The sequence below is a fragment of the Pelodiscus sinensis genome, chromosome 19, assembly GCF_052426305.1.
Source record: "Pelodiscus sinensis isolate ZL-2025 chromosome 19, ASM5242630v1, whole genome shotgun sequence".
Taxonomy (NCBI): domain Eukaryota; kingdom Metazoa; phylum Chordata; order Testudines; family Trionychidae; genus Pelodiscus; species Pelodiscus sinensis.
Genome location: NC_143070.1, coordinates 33,959,390 through 33,980,389, shown reverse-complemented (window position 1 = coordinate 33,980,389; position 21,000 = coordinate 33,959,390). Strand labels below are relative to the sequence as shown.

Genomic DNA, 21,000 nt, shown 5'->3' with positions numbered 1-21,000 from the left:
TACACTGGCCCTTTAGTGCAAAAATCTTTCGGAAAAAGACTTTTGCCCAAACGGGAGCAGCATAGTATTTCCGGAAAATCACCGACGATCTTACATGAGATCGTCAGTGCTTTTGCGGAAATTCAAGCGGCCAGTGTAGACAGCTGGCGAGTTTTTCCGGAAAAGCGGCTGATTTTCCGGAAAAACTTGCCAGTCTAGACACAGCCAGGGTGGTTAAACACTGGGGAAACTGTGGAGTTTCCATCCCTGGAGATATTGAAGAGCAGGTTGGACAGACACCTGTCAGGGATGGTCTAGTCGGTGCTTGGTCCTGCCGGGGGGATAGGGGACTGGACTCGATAACCCTCACGGTCCCTTCCCGTTCTAGTGAGCTGTGATTCTATGAGTCTATGTTCCCCCAAGTGTTGTAAAGTCCCCGTAACCTCTACAGAAAGTTACAAATTGCATCTGATCCGTCTTCTTCTCTCCAGCTCTCCCCATTTGACTTTCCCCGCCCCGTCCTCCCATACGCCCCAACTTCGGGGCCCGGGAACAGCTGACGGGGATCAACCAGCGGCAGGGCGCGGGAGCCCACCATGGCCTCCGTAGCACCCCTCAGGAAGGCGCTAGAGGAAGCCACGTGCGCCATCTGCCTGGAGTCCCTGACGGAGCCGGTGACCGTGGACTGCGGACACAACTTCTGCCGGGCCTGCATGGCGCAGTACAGCCGGCAGCGGAAGCTGGGCGCCAAGCTCCCCTGCCCCGAGTGCCGAGCGCCCATCAACTCCTTCCGGCCCAACCGGCAGCTGGCCAACATCGTGGAGAGCGTGAAACGTCTGGAGGACAGAGAAGTCCTCTCTGTGGACCATGCAGAGGAAGTGGCCCGGGGCTGTAAGGTAGGAATTACAGTTGCTCTAGGCCCAGGGACATCTTGATGGTGTTTCTCCCCAGAGCCAGCTTAGGGGAGGTGGAGGTAGGGATACAGAACCTGCCAGCTGGGGGAACGAAGGGTTGATTCACACCAAAGTTGCTCTAATCTTTTCCACGCGCCAGTGGATTTTTCCCATCCATGTGCGGAATAATGTTGTGCACAGAGGTGCACCACCAGTAGGAACGAAATCCCAGCTGTGAGTATAGCGGTGGGCGGGTCTCAGCCAGACGCTGCCCTGACCCTGCTGCCTCCTCCCGGGGTGTTTTCCTGGCTTGGTTAATGAAATGTGCTTGATTGAAGCAGTTCTGTGGGAGGAACCATACACCCAAGGGCTGTGGGTGGGGCCTGCAAACTTCTTTGATCAGGCAGAGACTGTGGCAGGGGGGAGGTCCAATGTTTCCTTTGATTTTTTCCATCCATGTGCAGAATAATTTTTTTAAGTGCACCAAGGCATGTGCGGAGGTGCACCACCTCCACAAATACATACTGCTGGTTGCAGGAGGCTGCTTATCAGCCGGGCAGCATGGGACTCTCTCCTGGATGACCGCAGCTGCTAAACACAGTCCTGTCGAGCTTCTATTTGCTCTGCTCTGGCCTCCTGCGGTTCCATCCCTCAGACCAGCAGGCCTAATGGCTGATTGTCTCCCACGATACCCCTGCAGGCGAGACTCCGGGAAAGCCTGGCCCCTCTGAGGCAGGACCTGGAGAAGTCCCTGGCGCTGGTGGCTGAAGAGGAAAAGAAAATCCAAGAGTGGCAGGTAGATTTCTGGGTTCATCCTTCCCTGCCCCCTGTCTCCCACAGCTCTCCCAGTGATGCTCCGGCTGGGATTTGCCATGGATCCGTACACCCTACACACACCCCACTCATCCTGCACCACCCCCCCCTCCACACAGACTCACTCACGCCTAACCTCCATGAATTTCGCTCTTTTTTGAACCCTCTTAAAGCCCTGGTCTTCACAACATCCTCCGGCAAGGAGTTCCACAGGTTGGGTGAAGAAAAACCTCCTTTGGTTTGTTTTAAACCAGTTACCTATCCATTTCCTTGGGTGACCCTTAGTTCTTATGTGAGGGGGAACAAGTCGATCACTTTTCCGTGTTCACTTTTTCCGCACCAGTCATGGTTTTATAGACCTCGATCCTGTCTACCCTTTGTGTCCTGTTTTCGAATCTGAAAAGTCTTTTTTAGCTCTCTTCATACGATACCCGTTCCAACCCCCTCATCATTTTTGGTGCCCTTGTCTGAACCCTTTTCCAATGCCTTTTCCCTAATGGTGAAGGGCAGCCAATCAGAGCGATGGCGTGTGTGTGGACGGAGAGCCAGGTTGGTCAGCTGGTATGGGAAGGAGCACTTCTTCCCCTTAATTTCCCAAATTCCCATATGTTGAACACGTATGATAGACCAGGCCACCTGCTCAACCCGATTCTGCGGACCGGCAAACACATTCACAAACTTTTGGCGGACTGGCATGCTTGGATTTGCTTATTTGCATCTTCATCATGCAAATAATGACGATGCAGCTATGCAAATAAAACGTTCCCGGTCTCCCTTCCCCTCCCCGGCTCTAAAGCCTCGAACCCACAGGCTGACACGGCCCAGGGGGTGTCCAGCGCCGGCTCTGCGGATTCGCTCCTGCTCCGTTTTTTTTTTTAACTGAAGGACCAAGTGGAGACCCAGCGCCAGGCGATCCTGGGCGAATTTAAGACACTGCACCAGCTGCTGAGCGAGGAGGAGCAGCTGCTTCTGCGGCGCCTGGCGGCGGAGGAGAGAGAGACCCTGGAGAGGCTGCGGGACAACGTCATGAGGTTCTCGGCCCAAAGCGCCGCGCTGATCGGTCTCATCACGGAGACGGAGGAGAGGTGTCAGCAACCGGCCGCCGAGCTGCTGAAGGTGAGACTGTTAAGGTGAGACTGTTCACAGTGGCTACATCTACACTGGCACCCTTTTCCGGAAATGCTTAAAATGGAAAACTTTTCCGTTATAAGCATTTTCGGAAAAAGCGCGTCTACGTTGGCAGGATGCTTTTCCGGAAAAGCACTTTTTCCGGAAAAGCGTCCGTGCCAATGTAGACGCGCTTTTCCGCAAAAAAGCCCCAATTGCCATTTTCGCCATCGGGGCTTTTTGGCGGAAAAGAAATCTGTGCTGTCTACACCGGCCCTTTTCCGGAACAGTTTTCCGGAAAAGGACTTTTGCCCAAACGGGAGCAGCATCGTATTTCCACAAGAACACTGACGATTTTACATTAGATCATCAGTGCTTTTCCGGAAATTCAAGGGGCCAGTGTAGACAGCTGTCCACTCTCTGCTCCAGGGACCGGATCCCAGGAATTAGTGACACGTCCATCTCCTACGTCCAATGCCTGGTTTGACAGTTTCCCAACAGGAACGGAAGTCCCAGTGTGTCCGTGCCAACACGTTCCCAACCAGGAGGGGGCTTCCAGAGGGGAAGACCCTGAGACAAAGTCCTGGTCTACGCTAGGGTGTTATTTCGCAGTAATCCCCCACAGAAAGGACTGGTCCTGACGCACGCAGTATGGTGGCTCCAGTCGGGCGGAGAGCGGAGTCACTCAGGGTGCGTCTACGAGGCGTGTCCGATTCCGATTGTATTTCGAAAGTGTGCATTTCAAAATCTGGCGCGTCTCCACGGTGCCAAAGTTCAAAATAAATGCACGGATCCGAGACATCCCTTAACCTTTGTGGAACGAGGGGTGCCGGGATGCCAAACAGCCTGCCCGTTATTCTGAAACATATTCCGAAATACCGGGTGAAAAAAAGCGGGGTAGCTCTTTCAGGATACCGGAGGCAACCTTGCTGTCTAGACCAGTGGTTCCCAAACTTTTCGGCATCATGCCGCCTTTTTGATTTTTGAGAAACCCTCACGCCCCCCAAAAATAATTTTGCAGCAAAACTTGTTGAGCAAAAAAAAAAGTTGCCCTTTGAAGTCTGCCTGGGACACTCCAACCTCCCCCCACCGCAGCAAGCCTTGGAGGAGGGAAAAGATTTGGGGGGGGGCTGGATTGCCTCATGCCCCCCCTGAAGTTTCTTCATTCCCCCCCACGGGGGCCCACCCCCCAGTTTGGGAACCTATGGTGTAGATGGATCCTCAGGGCATATGCCCCTGGTGCTAACCCACCTTCCTGCCTCTCTGTCTCCTTTCAGGATGCGAAAAACGCTTTGATCAGGTCGGTCCCCACGTCCCTTCCTCCGTCCGTTCCCGCGAGCACCGAGGGGTGCAGAGCGGCCGAGCGGTAACGGGACGTTTTCTTCACAGGCGCGAGTGCGCGACACTCCAGCCCCCGGAGGCCGTTTCTCCCACCCTGTGCGGCGGGTATAAAATCTACCTGGACATGAGGGAGATGCTGAGACGATTCAGCCGTGAGTGAGCACGCTGGGGGCGGGGCTTCTTTTCGGTGGGGCCGGGGAAGAGTCCGGACGTGTGTCCTGCCCTGTCACACCTCTTTTCCCCTACAACAATTCGGCCTCAAAGTCAAGAGCCGCCTCCTATTCCAGAGGCCTGAGTCAGTAGCAACAAATTCCCTTCTCCAGGGCAGTAAGGCCTAGTGGCCAGAGCCCATAGGCAGAGTAGTAACACCCCACTCTGGCGGGTTAATGGGGTGGGGGGGATCTCCGCCGGATCCCAGCCCACGGCCCTGTCCGTGGTGGGTTTGTCCCACCATTAGCCCCGCAGGGAATTCACCAGCAACAGGCTCAGCTCCTGGGGTATTCACCTCCCCGCCCTGAGCTATGTCCTATCGGCTCCCTCTCCGGTCCCGCCAGGGGGTGGAGGATTTCTCTGGCTGCTCCCAGCCGGCTGGGTCTCCACCCATCAGCCGGCTCCGGCAACAGCTCCTCCCTCCGCGGTGATCATCCCGGACTGAGCGTCTCTGCGGCGGCCTTTATACCGCTCCTCCCGCTGGAGCGTGCTCAGTAGGGCTGTGGGGGCGGGGCCTCCTGGTTGGTGGCTGGAAGTCCAGGGCGGGGTGGGTGCACCGCAGAGCAAGAGAGATCCCCCAAGGCCGGGCCCTCCCATGCCTCTTCTCTGCTCCCCCCGCCTCTTTCCTACATCACCTTCCCCGCTCCAGTACCAGCTTTCCCTTGGCTCCTCCATGTCTGAACCTCCTCTCCCGCTTTGCTTCCCCTCAGCCTGGTATCTGCCCCTCTCTCCGCTGGCCCTCATGGGCACCACACCCCCCTCAATCCTTGTGGGGCCTGCCCCATCTCCCTCCCCACCGATACCTGCCCCCTTGCTCCTGTCCGTCCCATCTGATACCGCTCCCCGTATTCTCCTCTGGTTCATTCCCGGGGGTGGACAAAACCCAAACGCCCCTTTACAGCAGTAACCCCCTGTCATGGACAGTATGGGGAGGGGGGTCTCCGGGCCTGGCCCCCCATCTGCAGCCAGGTGGGGCGTGCAGCTGGCAAGGAGGACACAAGGTTTTTGGGTTCACCGGGACACAGCAGAGCACCGATTTGTTAGAGGAACCAGGAACATCCTGCAGATGTGGGGGGAGGGGGAAGGAGGCACAGTTCTGGGTCCCTGCCCCCTTCCCCCGGCCATCGAGGCTCCATTCTCCCCCAGCCATTCGGAAACTAACTCCCATTTCCAACCACTGCCCCCAGCCCCCAACTTCCAGGGCCAAGGAGTTATTTGCTGTCCTCTCATCTTGAGGACATGAGAAACTGAACATACATCCCCAGTGAGTCATGCCCGGCCGTACCCCTCCTCGTGCAGATAGGGCTTCCGTGCTCGGGGAAACTGAGGCACACTCGGGGAGTCACTCCAGAACAGCACAGGACAGCAGGAATCGTGCGCGCACACAGCAAAGCCACCAGTGAACGCAAAACCAGAGTGGACCCAGGATTGTAGGAGTGGGCACGATCCCGCCCCACCCCTTCCTCAACCCAGCGATAAACGGGGGGTGGAGACGACATTTCCTGCTGACCCCAGTGCATAGTCAACCTGTGGAACTCCTTGCCAGAGGAGGCTGTGAAGGCTAGGACTATAATAGAGTTTAAAGAGAAGCTAGATAATTTCATGGAGTTTAGGTCCATAAAAGGCTATTAGCCAGGGGATAAAATGGTGTCCTTGGCCTCTGTTTGTCAGAGGCTGGAGACATATGGCAGGAGACAAATCACTTGATCATTGTCTTCGGTCCACCCTCTCCGGGGCACCTGGTGCTGGCCACTGTCGGCAGACAGGATACTGGGCTAGATGGACCTTTGGTCTGACCCAGTACGGCCGTTCTTACGTTCTTATGACTCTGGGACTCTGTTTCCCCAGGGGACGTGACGCTGGATCCGGACACGGCGCATCCCACGCTCGTCGTGTCCGAGGACCGGAAGCGCGTGAGAGCCAAGGCCAAGCGCCAGCCTCTGCCCGACAACCCGGAGCGGTTTGACCCCTGTGTCTGCGTCCTGGGGGCCGAGGGGTTCTCGGGGGGCAGGCATTACTGGGAGGTGGAGGTGGGAGATAAGCCGCACTGGCACCTGGGGGTGTGTAAGGAATCGGTGAGCCGGAAGAGTCCGGAGCCGCTACTGCCCAAAAACGGGTACTGGACCGTGCGTCTGAGTGACGGGGAGTACAAGGCCCTCACCTCGCCGGCAACCTCCCTCAATGTGGACACCAGGCCCAGCCGGGTGGGGGTTTTCCTGGACTACGAGGCGGGCGAGGTCTCGTTTTACAACGTGACCGACCGGTCCCATCTCTTCACCCACACCGCCGCGTTCGGTGGGGTCGTCCGCCCTTTCTTCAGCTCCTGCACCAAGGTCGGGAGTAAACACGGGGCATCCCTGACCATCTGCCCGGGCCCCGCGCTGGCCAGCGGAATCTTTAGCCTCTGAAAGCGGCTCCGGTGCTGGCCGCTCGCTTCCAGAAGCAGCTCGAACCTCTCCACTCTGTGGGGTTCTCCCTCCACCTCCTCGGTGCTTCCCATCCTCACCTCCCTCTGTTTCTACCCCCCAGCCTCTGAGGCGGGGGAGAGGCAATAGGGGTGCAACCAGCGTGAGGCAGTAGGAAGTGTCGGGCCCAGGGCAGGGAGGAGTCTGAAGCCACAGCAACATGTGAAACTCAACCTGTGGAACTCCTTGCCGGAGGAGGTTGTGGGCAGCAGGTTTAAAACAAATCAAAGGAAGTTCTTCTTCACACAGCACACAGACAACCTGTGGAACTCCTTGCCGGAGGAGGTTGTGGGCAGCAGGTTTAAAACAAATCAAAGGAAGTTCTTCACACAGCACACAGACAACCTGTGGAACTCCTTGCCTGAGGAGGTTGTGATGGCTAGAACTATAACAGGATTTAAAAGAGAACTAGATAAATTCCTGGTGGTTAAGTACATCAATGGCTACTGGCCAGGATGGGTAAGGAGTGGTGTCCCCAGCCTCTGTGTGTCAGAGGGTGGAGATGGGTGGCAGGCGAGAGATCGCTTGATTGTTACCTGTTCAATTCATTCCCTCTGGGGCACCTGGTATTGGCCACTGTCGGCAGACAGGATGCTGGGCTGGATGTATCTTTGGTCTGACCCGGCCTGGCCATTCTGATGTTCTTAACATGAGAGCCCAGATCATGAGAGGAAAACTGTGTGTGTGTGGGGGCGGGGGGAGGGTGATGCTAGTCCCAGAATGATGCGGGGGGAGGGGGGCAGATGGGGACAACTGGAGAGAAGAGGTGTCGGTAGCTGGGCCCAGAAAAGGAAGCACGAACCCAGCCCTAGTATTCTGGGAGAGAGGGATCCAGGCAGGGGTAAATCGAATCCATTTGCCGGGAAGATCCCACGCAGTTTTCCCACGCTCTTCTTCCAATTTTTTTTGCTCTTCTCTTCAGAGAGACGGTCTGCTTGCAGCACGAGGTGATCCCGGTAAGAAATACTCATGTACAGCTAACGTTTTTTGCTGCCCCCATCACCGTTTGGTGCTGTCGCTTCCTCCCCCATCGTGTGCTCTCGATTTCTGCCCAAGAAAAATCCCAACTTTAAATACCAAGAGAAAGGGAGGGGGAAATAAAGAGATTTTTCTCCTGTAAAAAATGCTGTGATTGTCACAAGAGTGCAAACCAAAGACTAGGGACACCCTCCCTGCCCATCCTGGCTAATAGCCATTGATCGACCCAACCTCCATGAATCTATCTCGCTCTTTTCTGAACCTTGTTCAAGTCCTAGCCTTCACCATATCCTGTGGCGAGGAGTTCCACAGGTAGGGTTGCCAGATGGTTTCAACAAAAATCCCGGATGCACTCGACATTCCATCGCAATCTACATTACATCTTATTTAAAAAATACCGGACATTTCTATTATCTCATTTCTATTTTCTCAATTTGTTTCCTGAACGGAAAGCTCAAATACCGGACTGTCTAGTTAAAAACCGGACACCTGGCAACCCTATCCACAGGTTGACTGTGCACTGTGTGAAGAAAAACTTCCCTTGGTTTCTTTTAAACCTGCTAGCTATTCATTTCATTAAATGACCCCTAGTTCTTATATTGTGGGAATAAATGAGTAACTTTTTAATATTTTCATTTACATTTCAAAACCGTGCCGCTAACGATACTTTTTAAAATGGAGTGAACGTGTCTTCTTTGAACGTTCATCGCCATGTATATTAAAATGTCACTTCTCTATATAGCTTCTTTTTGAGGTTGTTTGAACGGTGTTAATCCAAGCCATCCCAAATATTTCTTGCTACAAAACAGTTATCAAACCGTCCAACCGTTTTATTCAGTTCTATATGTGGCCCAAAATTCGTGGGTTGTAAACGTCGCCATTCCACAGATGTGCCAGTCTTTCAGGACTTTGCATTGTAATTTCCAAATGTACTAGGTGGAAAATTGATTGTATTGAGGTCTGGATATAGGTGGAAAATGGATACCACAGAATTAACTTGGCGAAATATTGTTCCAGGTCACGCCAATAACAGTATAAAATAATATTCCTCAACTTTGTGCTAGATTACATGTGCGTTGGGAGGCCTGTGTCTTTAAGAATTAAAATCGAGTCGCTTATTCAATGTCATTGTAGGGCAAAGAACGTTTTTACGGCTACACATCACAAAATAATTCAAAGTTGTTCCGGAAAGAGTAATGGAAGCGTTATGCGTTTTGGGATTCAAATGTATCAGGTCTGGGAATTATTCAATAAAATGACGTTGAAATTCGACCCTTTTAAAATGGTTCTGTTACTTCCCTTTTGCAAGCATGTTCATAAATAAATCCTTCAGATGTGTGTGAGTGGCAGTGCGTCACCCCGCCAGCCCTGGCCAACGGGAAGTCCAGCTGGCTTGAATCCAGCCAGAGTACAACAAAAGTACATGCACGTGGAAGGCAGACAAAGCGATCACACCAGCAAACGACCAAGGTCAGTGCTTAAGACCAGTCTCCACGAGGAAAGTATTTCGAAAGAACGGCAGTTGGCCGAACTCCCGATTTTACGAAATTCCAACCTGCACCCAACCACCACCCTAGACCCCATACCGCCTCCATAGAAAAGGGCAGCCTATGACGACGTTCCAAAATATTGGAGTGCCCTCCCCAAAATTATTGCCCACCCCTGCCTCCAGCCCCGCCCCTCCTGCTGAGGCCCCGCCTTTTCCTGCCCCCTCCAACCACGGGGAGGGTAGCAGGTGTGAGCGCGCTCACCCCAGCCCCAGAGGAGGGCTCGGGGGCAGCAACACTCCACCCCCCTCCCCAAGTGCCCACAGCAGGCATTCTGGGGGGCAGAGTGTGAGTGGGGCCAGGCTGGCGGTTTGGGAAGGCAACACACCGGACCGCCGTGCTCCTCCCTATCCTAACTTACACATATCACTCTCCTTCCAGGAGCTACCAAGGCTACTGAGAACTCTTGGGGTTTGGGGGGAGGTTCGGCAGGTCACTTAGGGTACGTCTAGACGACAGGCTTTTGTCAACAGAAGTTTTGTCGACAGAACCTGTCGACAAAACGTCTGTCGACAAAGAGCGTTCAGGCTACGCTGCTTTGTCGACGAAGCGATCAGCTTGGTTGACAAAAGAGCGTTCACACTGCTCTTTTGTCGACAGACCTCTGCCGACAAAAGGCGTCATTCCTCATAGAATGAGGGTTACCGCCTTTGACAAAACTGCCGAGTTCGGTTGACGTTCTGTGTGTGGACGCAGGTCTAGTTTTGTCGACAAAAGTCCACTTTTGTCAACAAGGGTGTGTCTAGACTACAGGGTTTTGTCGACAAAAGTGGACTTTTGTCGACAAAACGATACCTGCGTCCACACTGCCTTTGAGTTATGTCGACAGAACGTCGACAAAACTCAGCAGTTTTGTCGACTTATGTAAACCTCATTTTACGAGGAATAACGCCTTTTATCGACAGAGTTCTATCGATAGAAGGTGTTATTGCATCTGCACTGTCCTTTGCGTCCACACTGTTATGTCGACAAAGCGGCTTGCTTTGTCGACAGAACTGGATGTCGTCTAGACGCTCTTTGTCAACAGAAGCTTTGTCGACAGTATCTGTTGACAAAACTTCTGTCGACAAAACCCTGTAGTCTAGACGTACCCTTAGCAAATACAGGAGCCTGGTATCTAATCTACTATGTGGGAGCGCCTGCCTGTCTGCCTGTCTGTCTCTCCAAGAACTCCTCCCCAACGGGAAGCGCTAGGACTACCATGTTTGGCTTCCTCTCCTCCTAACTGGAGAAAATCGGGGCTGGGTGGTGCCCGGACAACAGGCCAGGCCTGGAATGGGACTGGTTCTCTGACGGCTGCACGGAAAGAAAAAAATCACCCATTCATGCACCAGCCTCAATGCGGATCCAACAGAGCGAAGGGGGAAAGAGGGCGCCAAGCAGGTAACCCCATCTCACCTACCCCAAACGGGTCCTCCCGGTCTCAAGAAACCAGCCACAGGTCCCAGTCAATTTACGCTCTGGATCTTACCCAGAAATCAGGCTGGGCCAATCCTTTAGCATCTAAAAAATAAAGGTTGACTAACAAAAGAAAGAAAAGGTGGAGAGTGAGGTTGGTAAGGAGAATACATGACAGACGCCAGTCACCAAGTTCTCGATTCAGACTCTTAGCAGAGATGTTACAAGCTGCTGGCTTAAAAGTCTCTGGTGGACATCCGATCTCAGGATGGGACTGCAATTCTTCCCGGCTGGCTGCCCTTCGTAAGGCTGCATCTGGGATCAGGAGGAAGACTGAAGACAAAAGGATCTAGGGGTGTTGCCACAACTCTTGGCTTGAAGGAGTTATCATTATCTCCAGGTTTCACAGTTTGCGCCAAAGGCTCTGAACGCCTGCCCACACTATAAGAATTGTTCTCGCGTGCCCGGGTTGGCAGGAAGAGACGTCATCAAGTCTAAGTCTCTACCCTGAGGCCATGTCTACATTTATGTGCCCTAGATCCATCTTCTGGTGTTCACGGACCACTAGAACGGGAAGGGACCTCAAGAGGACTTCAAGGCCAGTACCCACCCTTGTGGCAGGACCAAGATAGGGATCGGCAACCTTTTCCAACCATTTCACGAGGAGTAACGGTAGTTCGGAATAGGAAGCCTAGTTCGAACTACCTAGTTCGTGACCCGTGTAGCCGTGCTGCACGGGGTTCGAACCAGCGGGGTTTTAAAACTGGTGGCTCCCCGCTTATGCAAATGAAGCCCGGGAAATTCAAATCCTGGGCTTCATTTGCAAGTGCGGTATGCCTACATTACTCTCCTAGTTCGAACTAGTGGCGTAGTGTAGACATACACATATATATCATCCAAAGCATGGAGATACCCCATAGCACCAGCCGAGGGATTACTTGTCCGTAAGGATCTAATGACATCAGAGGCTGGTCCCCTCAGACTTTCAGCAGGTCGTTGCCTTTTGATAGTCTCTGAGCATTGCGGGTATGTCTACACTACAAAGTTAATTCGAACTAACAGGCGTTAGTTCGAATTAACTTTGATAGGCGCTACACATCCAAACCGCTAGTTCCAACTTAATTAGAACTAGCGGAGCGCTTAATTGGAACTAGGTAAACCTCATTCCACGAGGACTAAGCCTAGTTCCAATTAACTAGTTCGAATTAAGGGGTGTGTAGCCACTTAATTCGAACTAGTGGGAGGCTAGCCCTCCCCAGGTTTCCCTGGTGGCCACTCTGGGCACCACCAGGGAAACTCGTCTGCCCCCCTCCCAGCCCCGGAGCCCTTAAAGGGGCACAGGCTGGCTACGGTGCCCGTGCCAGGTGCAAGCCTGCCAGCACCCAGCCAGCAGACCCTGCACCTGGCACGGCACAGAGCCACCCACCCGATGTCCCCCAGCCCACCCCCTCTTCCCGGGACCAGGCTGGCGGCTCCCGGGAGCTTGCCCTGGACCGCAAGAGGCGGGCACCTTCCTGGGCTAGTGTGGACATCGTGGACCTCGTCCATGATCTCCGCACTAGGCACAGGAAAGTGGCCGTCTAGGGCAGGAGAGCTGCCAGCCTGGCCACCCAGGAGCAGGTGTGCATGAAAATCAAGGGGGTCCACTGAGACCCCCAACCCTGAGCCCTGAGCTTACAATGGCCGTCCTGGGTCAGACCAAAGGTCCATCTAGCCCAGTAGCCTGTCTGCCAACAGCGGCCAACCCTAGGGACACTGGAGGGGATGGACCGAAGACAGTGACTCTTGGGCCATTTGTCTCGTGCCATCCCTCTCCAGCCTTCCACAAACAGAGGCCAGAGACACCATTTCTACCCCCTGGCTAATAGCACTCCATGGACCCAACCTCCATGACTTTATCTAACTTCCCTTTAAACTCTGTTCTAGTTCCAGCCTTCACAGCCTCCTGCAGCAAGGAGTTCTACAGGTTGACTATTTGCTTTGTGAAGAAGAACTTTCTTTTATTAGTTTGAAACCTGCTACCCATTCATTTCATTTGGTGTCCTCTAGTCCTTATATTATGGGAACTAATGAAGAACTTTTCTTTATGCACCCTCTCCACACCACTCCTGCTTTTACAGACCTCTATCATATCCCCCCTCAGTCTCCTCTTTTATAAGCTGAAAAGTCCCAGTCTCTCTGGCCTCTCTTCATATGGGACCTGTTCCAAACCCCTGATCATTTCAGTTGCCCTTTTCTGAATGCTTTCCAAGGCCAAAACATCTTTTTTGAGGTGAGGAGACCACATCCGTACACAGTACTGAAGATATGGCGTACCATAGTTTTATACTTCCCCTCCTCCTTCTTCCCCTGGCTTCCCCCTTCCAGCTCCCTCCTCCCAGGTTTCCTCCTCCCCTCTCCCACCCTGTTCCTTCCCCTCTCCCACCTCCTTTTCCCAGTCTCCCCAGAGGTTAATCCCCCCCCATTTTGTTAAATAAAGAGTTTCTATTTTTGAACACACGTGTCCTTTATTTTGTACATCAGGAAGGGGGGCTAGGGATGGGTAAGTGGAAGGAGGTGAGGGAGGAATGGGGTACGAGCCCCCGATGGGGAGGACTGGGCTGGGTCTGTGGGCTCCTCAAGGTGGAAGCTCTCCTGCAGGGCCTCCTGGATCCTGACAGCCCCCCGATTGACCCCCCCCAGATGGCTGCCTGCGGCAAGTGCAGCCGGGCTGATGGCCAAGTGCTGTGATGTGCTGAGTGTGGGCACTCCGGGCACTCCAAGCCAGGACTGCTTTGCTGTCCCTCATCGAGTTAGACAAGCGAGCGGGGAACCCTGAGATCTGTCTGTCCAGGGTGGGGGTCGGGACCCTTTAAGCACAGCCCTCGGCTAGCCTGAGGCAGCAGCGCCACACTCTAAGTCTTAGTTCTGGCCAGCTTTAACCTCGGTTCAGGGTCCACTCAATGTGGACATGCTAGTTCAATGTGGACATGCGAATTAGCGCATCAAGACTTAAAAACTAATTCGAATTAGCGTTTTGCTAATTCGAATTAGTTTTTAAGTCTTGATGCGCTAATTCGAACTATCTTAACTAATTATCTATTAACTAATTCGAACGAAGTTAGTTCAAATTAATGCTGTAGTGTTGACGTACCCTGCCATTCCTCCATCATCTGGACAGCTTGGTGCATCCAAGATTCAAAGTCATCCTCTCCCACAGGAGTAGGCCGAATCCTAGAGAAGACTCTCAGCTTCCGATATCCAACAACTTCTGGGGGTACACACCGTGGGTAAAGGCCAGCAGCCGCTCTCACTAGCACTGACACAGTCTGGGTACTAGAGTCACCCTGCCGATCATAAATAGAGGTTTTCCCAAAGGTTTTTACAGTTCCTAATGTGTATAGGCACTTTACCCAGTATAAGCACTAGGCTGGGTGGCACTCCTACATCTCTACACCAGGACAGTAACTTAAGGGGTTCCATGATGAACCCTATAACTGGTTTAGTAACACAAACAAAGGTTTGAAATACCAGCAGAGCTCAGAAAACAACCATAACTCCAACAACATTAAAGAAAGCGGGGACAATTTTTCTTGCAGCAAAATCAGAGGTGGTAAAGGCGATCCCAGCGGTGCCTCCAAAATGTAACCCCCTTTTCCTCCCTAGGGGTATGTCTACACTACCACCCTAGTTCGAACTAGGGTGGTTAATGTAGTCAATCGAAGTTGCAAAGGAAGCCTGGGATTTAAATATCCCGGGCTTCATTTGCATCTTGCTGGGCGCTACCATTTTTAAATCCCCGCTAGTTCAGACTCTGTACCCATGGCTACAAGCGGCACGGACTAGGTAGGATTAGGCTTTCTAGTTCGAACTACCATTACACCTCGTTCCACCAAGTCGTGGAATGAGTAACAGTTAATCTGAACTAAGTTAATCCAAACTAACCCTTTTTGCGCAAAAACTTGCCAGCCATCTACACTGGCCGATTGAATTTGCGCAAGAGCACTGACTTTGTAATCTACAAAATCTGTGCTTCTTGCGCAAATGCTTTGACGTTCCCGTTCGAGCAAAAGCCCTTTTGCGCAAAAGGCCCAGTGTAGACAGCGAAGAACTATTTTGCACAAAAAAGCCCTGATGGCTAAAACGGCGATCGGGACTTTCTTTGCGCAAAATCGCATCTAGACTGGCCACGGATGCTTTTGCGCAAAAGCACTTTTTGAGCAAAAGTGTCCGTGCCGATCTAGACACTCTTCCGCAAATGCTTTTAACGGAAAAACTTTTCAGTTAAAAGCATTTGTGGCAAATCATGCCAGTCTAGACGTAGCCTCTCTGTTTTTGTTTGTTTGTTTGGAGCCCTAACAGCTGTTATAGACCTCATCCTTTTTGGATCAATAGCAGGAATGATTGACTTTGCATTTCTCAACGCTGAATTCCCCCTGCCCCTGTGTAGCCCTGTCACCCAGTTTTCTGAGATCCCTTCCTCGCCCTCTGCCCTCAGCTTTGGACACGACTATTTTGTGCGATTTTCCCCATTTTACCACCTTCCCGTTTGCCCCTTTTTCGAGAGCACTTAGGGGGAAGTGGAACAGCCCTGGTCAAACGCAGACCCCTAGACCACCCCTCTAAATAATCCCGATACTTTTTTTGAGCGAGACAGGCGTACCCGGCAATGGTTGCATGACGAGATCGTCTACCGAGCCTCTAATTTCTCGAATGACAAATTGTTTATTTTAGTCGTCCCGCCTCCCATTGCTCACTGCCCCCAAGGCGAAGCGGGGAATGGGCCAAATGCAGTCACAGTAAAGAGCTTCCCTCTGGCGCTTGGGCTTGAAAGCAGAGTGTTTGCATGAAATCCAGGGGGTCCAACTTTGGGGGGGCTACAGACCTCCCTGTGCAACCTTCCTCTTGCACGCCAGCCAGTTCCTGCACTTGGGCCCCTCCTGGGCACCAGCCAGCTGTTGAACACATCTGCTCCGACAAGAGCACTGTGCAGATGTGTAAGCGACATGTCAGGACTAAGCACTGTCTAGACCATCCCTGATAGACAATTATCTAACCTGTTCTTACGTATCTCCAGAGATGGGGATTCCACAACCCCCCTGGGCAACTTATCCCAGTGTTTCACCACCCTGACAGGCAGGAAGTTTTTCCTCATGTCCAACCTCAACCTTCCTTGCTGCAGTTTCAGCCCATTGCTTCTTGTCCTGTCCTCAGAGGCCAAGAAGAGCAATTTTTCTCCCTCCTCCTTGTGATACCCTTTTTGACATCTGAAAACCGCTCTCATGTCCCCTCTCCATCTTCTCCTTTCCAAACTAAACAAGCCCAATTCTTTCAGCCTCCCTTCCTAGCTCCTGTTCTCTCGACCTTCCATCGTTCTTGTTGCTCTTCTCTGGACCTTCTCCGATTTCTCCACCTCTTTACTGAAATGTGGGGCCCAGAACTGCAGAAGCCCGGCAGAAGTAGGGGGGTAGATGTGTGTCCCCTACCTGCGGCAGGTGCAGGTGAGGCTGGGCCCATAGAAGGACCATTTATTCCTCACCAGCCACAGCTCTGAGGCTGCTCCGCGTTGGGGACCATGGCTGAGGGGGAGACGCCCCCTGCTTTGAGCCCAGCATGAAATAGACGTGGCTGGGGGTGGGGGAGGGAGATGCCTCATCCCGAACCCCCACAATGGCCCAGAACAGACCCTTCCTGGGCCCCTACCCCCTGGCGCCCTCTTTCCCCCTTGGCTCCGTTGGATCCGCGCGTGAGTTTCCTTTCTGTTCAGCCATCAGAGAACCAGTCCCATTCCAGGCCTGGCCCATCATCCTGGCACCATTCAGCCCTGACTTTGCTCTCAGGAGGCGAGGAAGCCAAACGTGCTGGTCTTAGCTCTTCCCGTTTGGGAGGAGTTCTTGGACAGACAGGCGGACAGACAGACAGGCTCCCCCAAACACACAGTAGATCAGATACCACGCTCCTGCCAGCTACTTACTCCCGGACCCCTCCCCCCAAGCCGCTAGAGTTTTCAAGTGACGTAGTAGCTCCTGGAAAGAGGGTGACGTGTGTAGGTGAGGATGGGGGGGAGTACGGGTGTCTGGTGTGTAAGGCAGGAGAGGGCTTTGACTTGCCAAACCGCCAGCCTGGCCCCACCCACACTCTGCCCCCCAGAACGCCTGCTGTCGGCACACGGGGGAGTGGAGTGAAGTTTCCCCCATGGAGGGGGCCTCAGCAGAAGGAGCGGGGCTGGAGATGGGGCCGGGGGTTTGCCTCCTCCAGCCTTCGCAGACCCTCCGTGGAGCGGGCCGAAAGGACCCGGCCGGTTCCTGTCTGTTCAGCCCATTTCTGGGAAGAGGAAAGTGAAACCTAAACCTTTCCTCCCTCCCAGGGGCAAGTCAGGCAAGGAGGCCAGGATTGCATGAAGAGGCTTGCCCAATGCTCTGCGTCACGGCAAGTCACTGGCAGGCATGGGCAGGGAAGGTGCAACCTGCCTCTGGGTGAGACTGCCTCCCCAGATCCCAAGGGCGGGTGGTGGCTCCTTCAAGTGGGTATAAGAACGGCTGACTCCCAGTAGCGGCGCTGAGGCACCGAGCCGGACCAGGCAGCTTGCAGATCGTGCGTGTGGGGAGACACCAAGGCCGGAGAGGGACGGTAAGGACAGGCCCCAACCCCCCCTTGCCATCCGAGGCAGAGTCCCAGCCGGGTGGGGAGAGGAATTCAGAGCCCTGCGTCTCTTGGCTCCTTCCCCACATCCAGAGGGAATTGACTCCGGGATCCCACCGCTGCCTGCACGTTGTGCCGGGGGAGGGGAGGGTGGGATCTTGGCTCCAGTGCTGGGAGCAAGGACGGCTCCCAAGTCCCAAGGGTGAGCGTAGGATGCTAGCAGGCCAGGGCTGGTAAGTAACCAGGGGCTCCACATGATTCCCTCCCTCTGGGGCGCCTGACGTCGGCTGCTGTCGGCAGCCACGATGCCGGGCTAGATGGGCCTTTGGTCTGACTCATTCCATTCCCCATCACATCACCCGTGGAATTGGGCAGCCCTCCCTCAGGCAAGGCCCTGGGACTAAGTCTCCCAGCCTGAGTTCCCCCACCCCTGAGGCCCAGGCTCTGCATGGGAGCCAAGCCCCCAGCACTGTAGGGGAGATGCAAGACCCCCAACTCCCCTCCCTCAGGGCCGGCCGTAGGTACCCTGAGGAAACCTGTATTATGGCCCCCCTGTGTGTTGCAACGTCGTGGCCGACAGCTCCCCAACCTCTCTTCACACTGACCCAGCCCGGTTTGAGGCGAGTGGCCAAGCGGCAGGGTTCTGGCCCAGTGTGTGCGTTGGGGGGACTGTGTGAGGGACACTCCCCGGGTGTGAGAGACAAGGCGTGTGTTTGGGGGGCGAACATAGGACTCGGGGCCCTGGTCTGTACTCAAAGCGTTTGTCGAATTGAGCCACTTACGGTTGCTTTTCTAAACAAGGAATCTACACCACCAAGCCTGTCCATTTTTGTGGTTTCTGAAGTCGGTTTTCAGTCCTCCTGCTTTGCACAAGGACCCACGCCAAATTCGGTGGAATTCACAGGAGTGTGGACCCCGTGTTGAGAAAAGTGGAAATTTTTGGCCTCCAAGAGGCATCCCACAGTGCCGTGCTCTGACCACTCGGGCCAAAACCTGCACCTCTGTTGCTCTGCAGGTGAAGAGAAAAAGCCGTGGGAAAGTTTGAGTTTTGTTTCCCACGCTGGCGTTGCAGGGCACCTCCGGACAGACAGCACCCGTGGCCATGGCTTCCACGAGTGCAAGTTCCACAAAGCTCAAAAAAGAAAATTGGAGCAGCCAGGAGACCTTGTTCCTCATCAAGGTGTGGGGACAGAAATCCATCCGCCGTGCACTCCAAAACAACAAGAAAAATCCAAACATCTTCACTGTCATAGCAGTGCGCCTGGCGAAGAAAGGGTACACCAGAACCGCCCAGCAGTGCCGCACGAAAATAAGGGATCTGAAGTACGCCTATCGCAAAGCAAATGAGGCAAACCCGCCGCAAAAATGCCGCTACTATGACCAGCTGCATGCCATCCTGCGGGAGGACCACAGCTCCCCTGGGCAGACTGTGGGGTCCACCCAAGACACTCCCGGCCGCAGTGTGGAGTACAGCCAGATGCTGGGGCAGGAGCAGCAGGATGCGAGAAACAATCAGGCAGCAAACTCCTCTTTCCAGGGCAGCACGGATCCTGGGGAGGGCCCTTCTGGTGAGTTGACGATTTTTTTTTCATGCTATAAGTAGGGTTCAGTGCGGGTGTAACGGAGGGGGGAGGCTGGAACGGCTTGTGAACCGGCCTGCAGACAAAGCAGGAATTATCCCTGCGCAGCTCCATGAGGCTCTCACAGGGGGACTCTTTGATCCTTCTCACAAGGTTCCTGGGGAGGGAAGCCTTTGTCCATCCTCCACAGTAGGGCCCCTTCCTGCCAGGAAACCCCCCTTCCTGGGAGAGGGCTCCTTCCCCGTCCCATGGGAGACCTGTGGGCAGAAAGGAGCTTCTGTATGAAGGCGAAAGGTGCTCTTCCCAGGAAGTGAGGTGTGGCGGACCTAGGAGGGAAGCCATGTGCCCTACCCCTGTGGGATTGTGCCCCATAACATGCCTGCCTCCAAACCACAGGAGTCCCAGTCCCTTTGAGAACGCTGTTCTCCCTTGAGAACGCTGTTGTGTGCTGGCTGGACGGTGGCCGCTTGAAAGCAGTGGTTCCCAAACTTTTCTGCATCAGGACTCCTTTCTGATTGTTGCGAAACCGACATGCCCACCCCAACCCGTCATGGCTCCTTCCCCTCTCTGGCATGATAAATGCAGAAGTGGGGGCCAGCAAGTGTACCCCAAAGCCTTATCTACCAGGCTTTGGTCGAAAACTTCCCCCAAAATCTTAAAAACCGAGATCTTGGGAATAAAACTTCCGCTGCCACCACCCAAATGTTGATAAAGAAATCAGGGGGAAGATCATTTGGGAAATCTCACCCCTAAGATAAAAATCAGGACACACAATTAACCACTGCCAGGTTAATAAAGAGAAAAGAAAGAACTTTTATTATTACAACAATATTCCTGTTGCAAACATAATGACTAGATGGGAAGGTAACAAAATATACTCATGGAGAAACTCCACGAGGAGTAACGGTAGTTCGGACTAGGAAGCCTAGTTCGAGCTACCTAGTTCGTGCCCCGTGTAGCCGTGCTGCACGGGGTTCGTACGAGCGGGGTTTTAAAAATGGCGACGTCCCGCTTATGCAAATGAAGCCCGGGAAATTCAAATCCCGGGCTTCATTTGCAAGTGCGGTATGCCTACATTACCCTACTAGTTCGAACTAGCGGGGTAGTGTAGACAGACCCTTAGACACTCCAGCTTCCCGGTGCCATCACCAGACTTAGGCCTCACACACACGTGAGAGGTTATAAAACCCACACTCACCAACTCCAAACAGATCCTCCTGGTCCAAAGGACTCAGCCACAGTTCCAAGCCAATTTTCACTTTAGCTCTTTCCCACAAGATCACGCTGGGCCAATCCTTTAGAATTTAAACTCTACAGATATTTTAAGAAAAGAAAGAAAATGTTGAGAGTAAGATTGTTAATGGGAACCTTCAGATATAAATATCACACCTGTACACATGTCTCATACATAGCATCACCAGTGAACAAGCTGTCATTAGACACCTTACATGGGTCCCTTAGCACAAAAATGGTGTCGTGCCTCAGTTTCCCTTCCCACACAGCATCTCAATTTTGGAATGCCCCTTCTCAGGTGAGAAGCTCCAACACTAATTACAAGTATTAACAGTGAAATACCAGGGTCACAAGGCTTTTCATAGAATCATAGAATCATAGGACTGGAAGGGACCTCGAGAGGTCATCGAGTCCAGCCCCCCGCCCTCAAGGCAGGACCAAGCTCTGTCTAGACCATCCCTGACAGATGTCTATCTAACCTGTTCTTAAATATCTCCAGAGAGGGAGATTCCACCACCTCCCTTGGCAATTTATTCCAATATTTGACCACCCTGACAGTTAGGAATTTTTTCCTAATGTCCAATCTAAACCTCCCCTGCTGCACTTTAAGCCCATTACTCCTTGTCCTGTCCTCAGAAACCAAGAGGAACAAATTTTCGCCTTCCTCCTTGTGACACCCTTTTAGATATTTGAAAACCGCTCTCATGTCCCCCCTTAATCTTCTTTTTTCCAAACTAAACAAGCCCAGTTCATGAAGCCTGGCTTCATAGGTCGTGTTCTCTAGACCTTTAATCATTCTTGTCGCTCTTCTCTGTACCCTTTCCAATTTCTCCAC

At 53.3% G+C, this 21,000-nt stretch overlaps 3 protein-coding genes across 4 annotated transcripts in view; all 3 read left to right on the top strand.

The window, feature by feature from the left end:
- Window positions 1–4,088, top strand: LOC142823180 (E3 ubiquitin-protein ligase TRIM11-like). The gene is made up of 4 exons (XM_089770528.1): window positions 1–875; window positions 1,573–1,668; window positions 2,571–2,815; window positions 4,070–4,088. Exons 1-4 carry the CDS (start codon window positions 576–578, stop codon window positions 4,086–4,088), a joined length of 660 nt encoding a protein of 219 aa, XP_089626654.1. The 5' UTR covers window positions 1–575.
- A 58-nt stretch (window positions 4,089–4,146) lies between these two features.
- Window positions 4,147–7,244, top strand: LOC149523122 (E3 ubiquitin-protein ligase TRIM39-like). The gene is made up of 2 exons (XM_089771426.1): window positions 4,147–4,285; window positions 6,192–7,244. The coding sequence occupies exons 1-2, from the start codon at window positions 4,258–4,260 to the stop codon at window positions 6,749–6,751; spliced, it is 588 nt and encodes a 195-aa protein (XP_089627552.1). The 5' UTR covers window positions 4,147–4,257; the 3' UTR covers window positions 6,752–7,244.
- Window positions 7,245–17,206: 9,962 nt separating this feature from the next.
- The window catches only part of LOC106731673 (uncharacterized), a 37,776-nt gene continuing 33,982 nt past the window's right edge, over window positions 17,207–21,000 (top strand). The window contains exons 1-2 of one of the 2 annotated variants that reach the window (XM_075913738.2): window positions 17,207–17,340; window positions 18,368–18,920. In XM_075913738.2, the coding sequence (XP_075769853.2) occupies window positions 18,455–18,920 (466 nt within the window). In that variant the 5' untranslated portion in view covers window positions 17,207–17,340; window positions 18,368–18,454. Of the gene's footprint in view, window positions 17,341–18,153; window positions 18,921–21,000 lie in introns of both variants that reach the window. The other variant, XM_075913736.2, reaches the window with a different exon arrangement.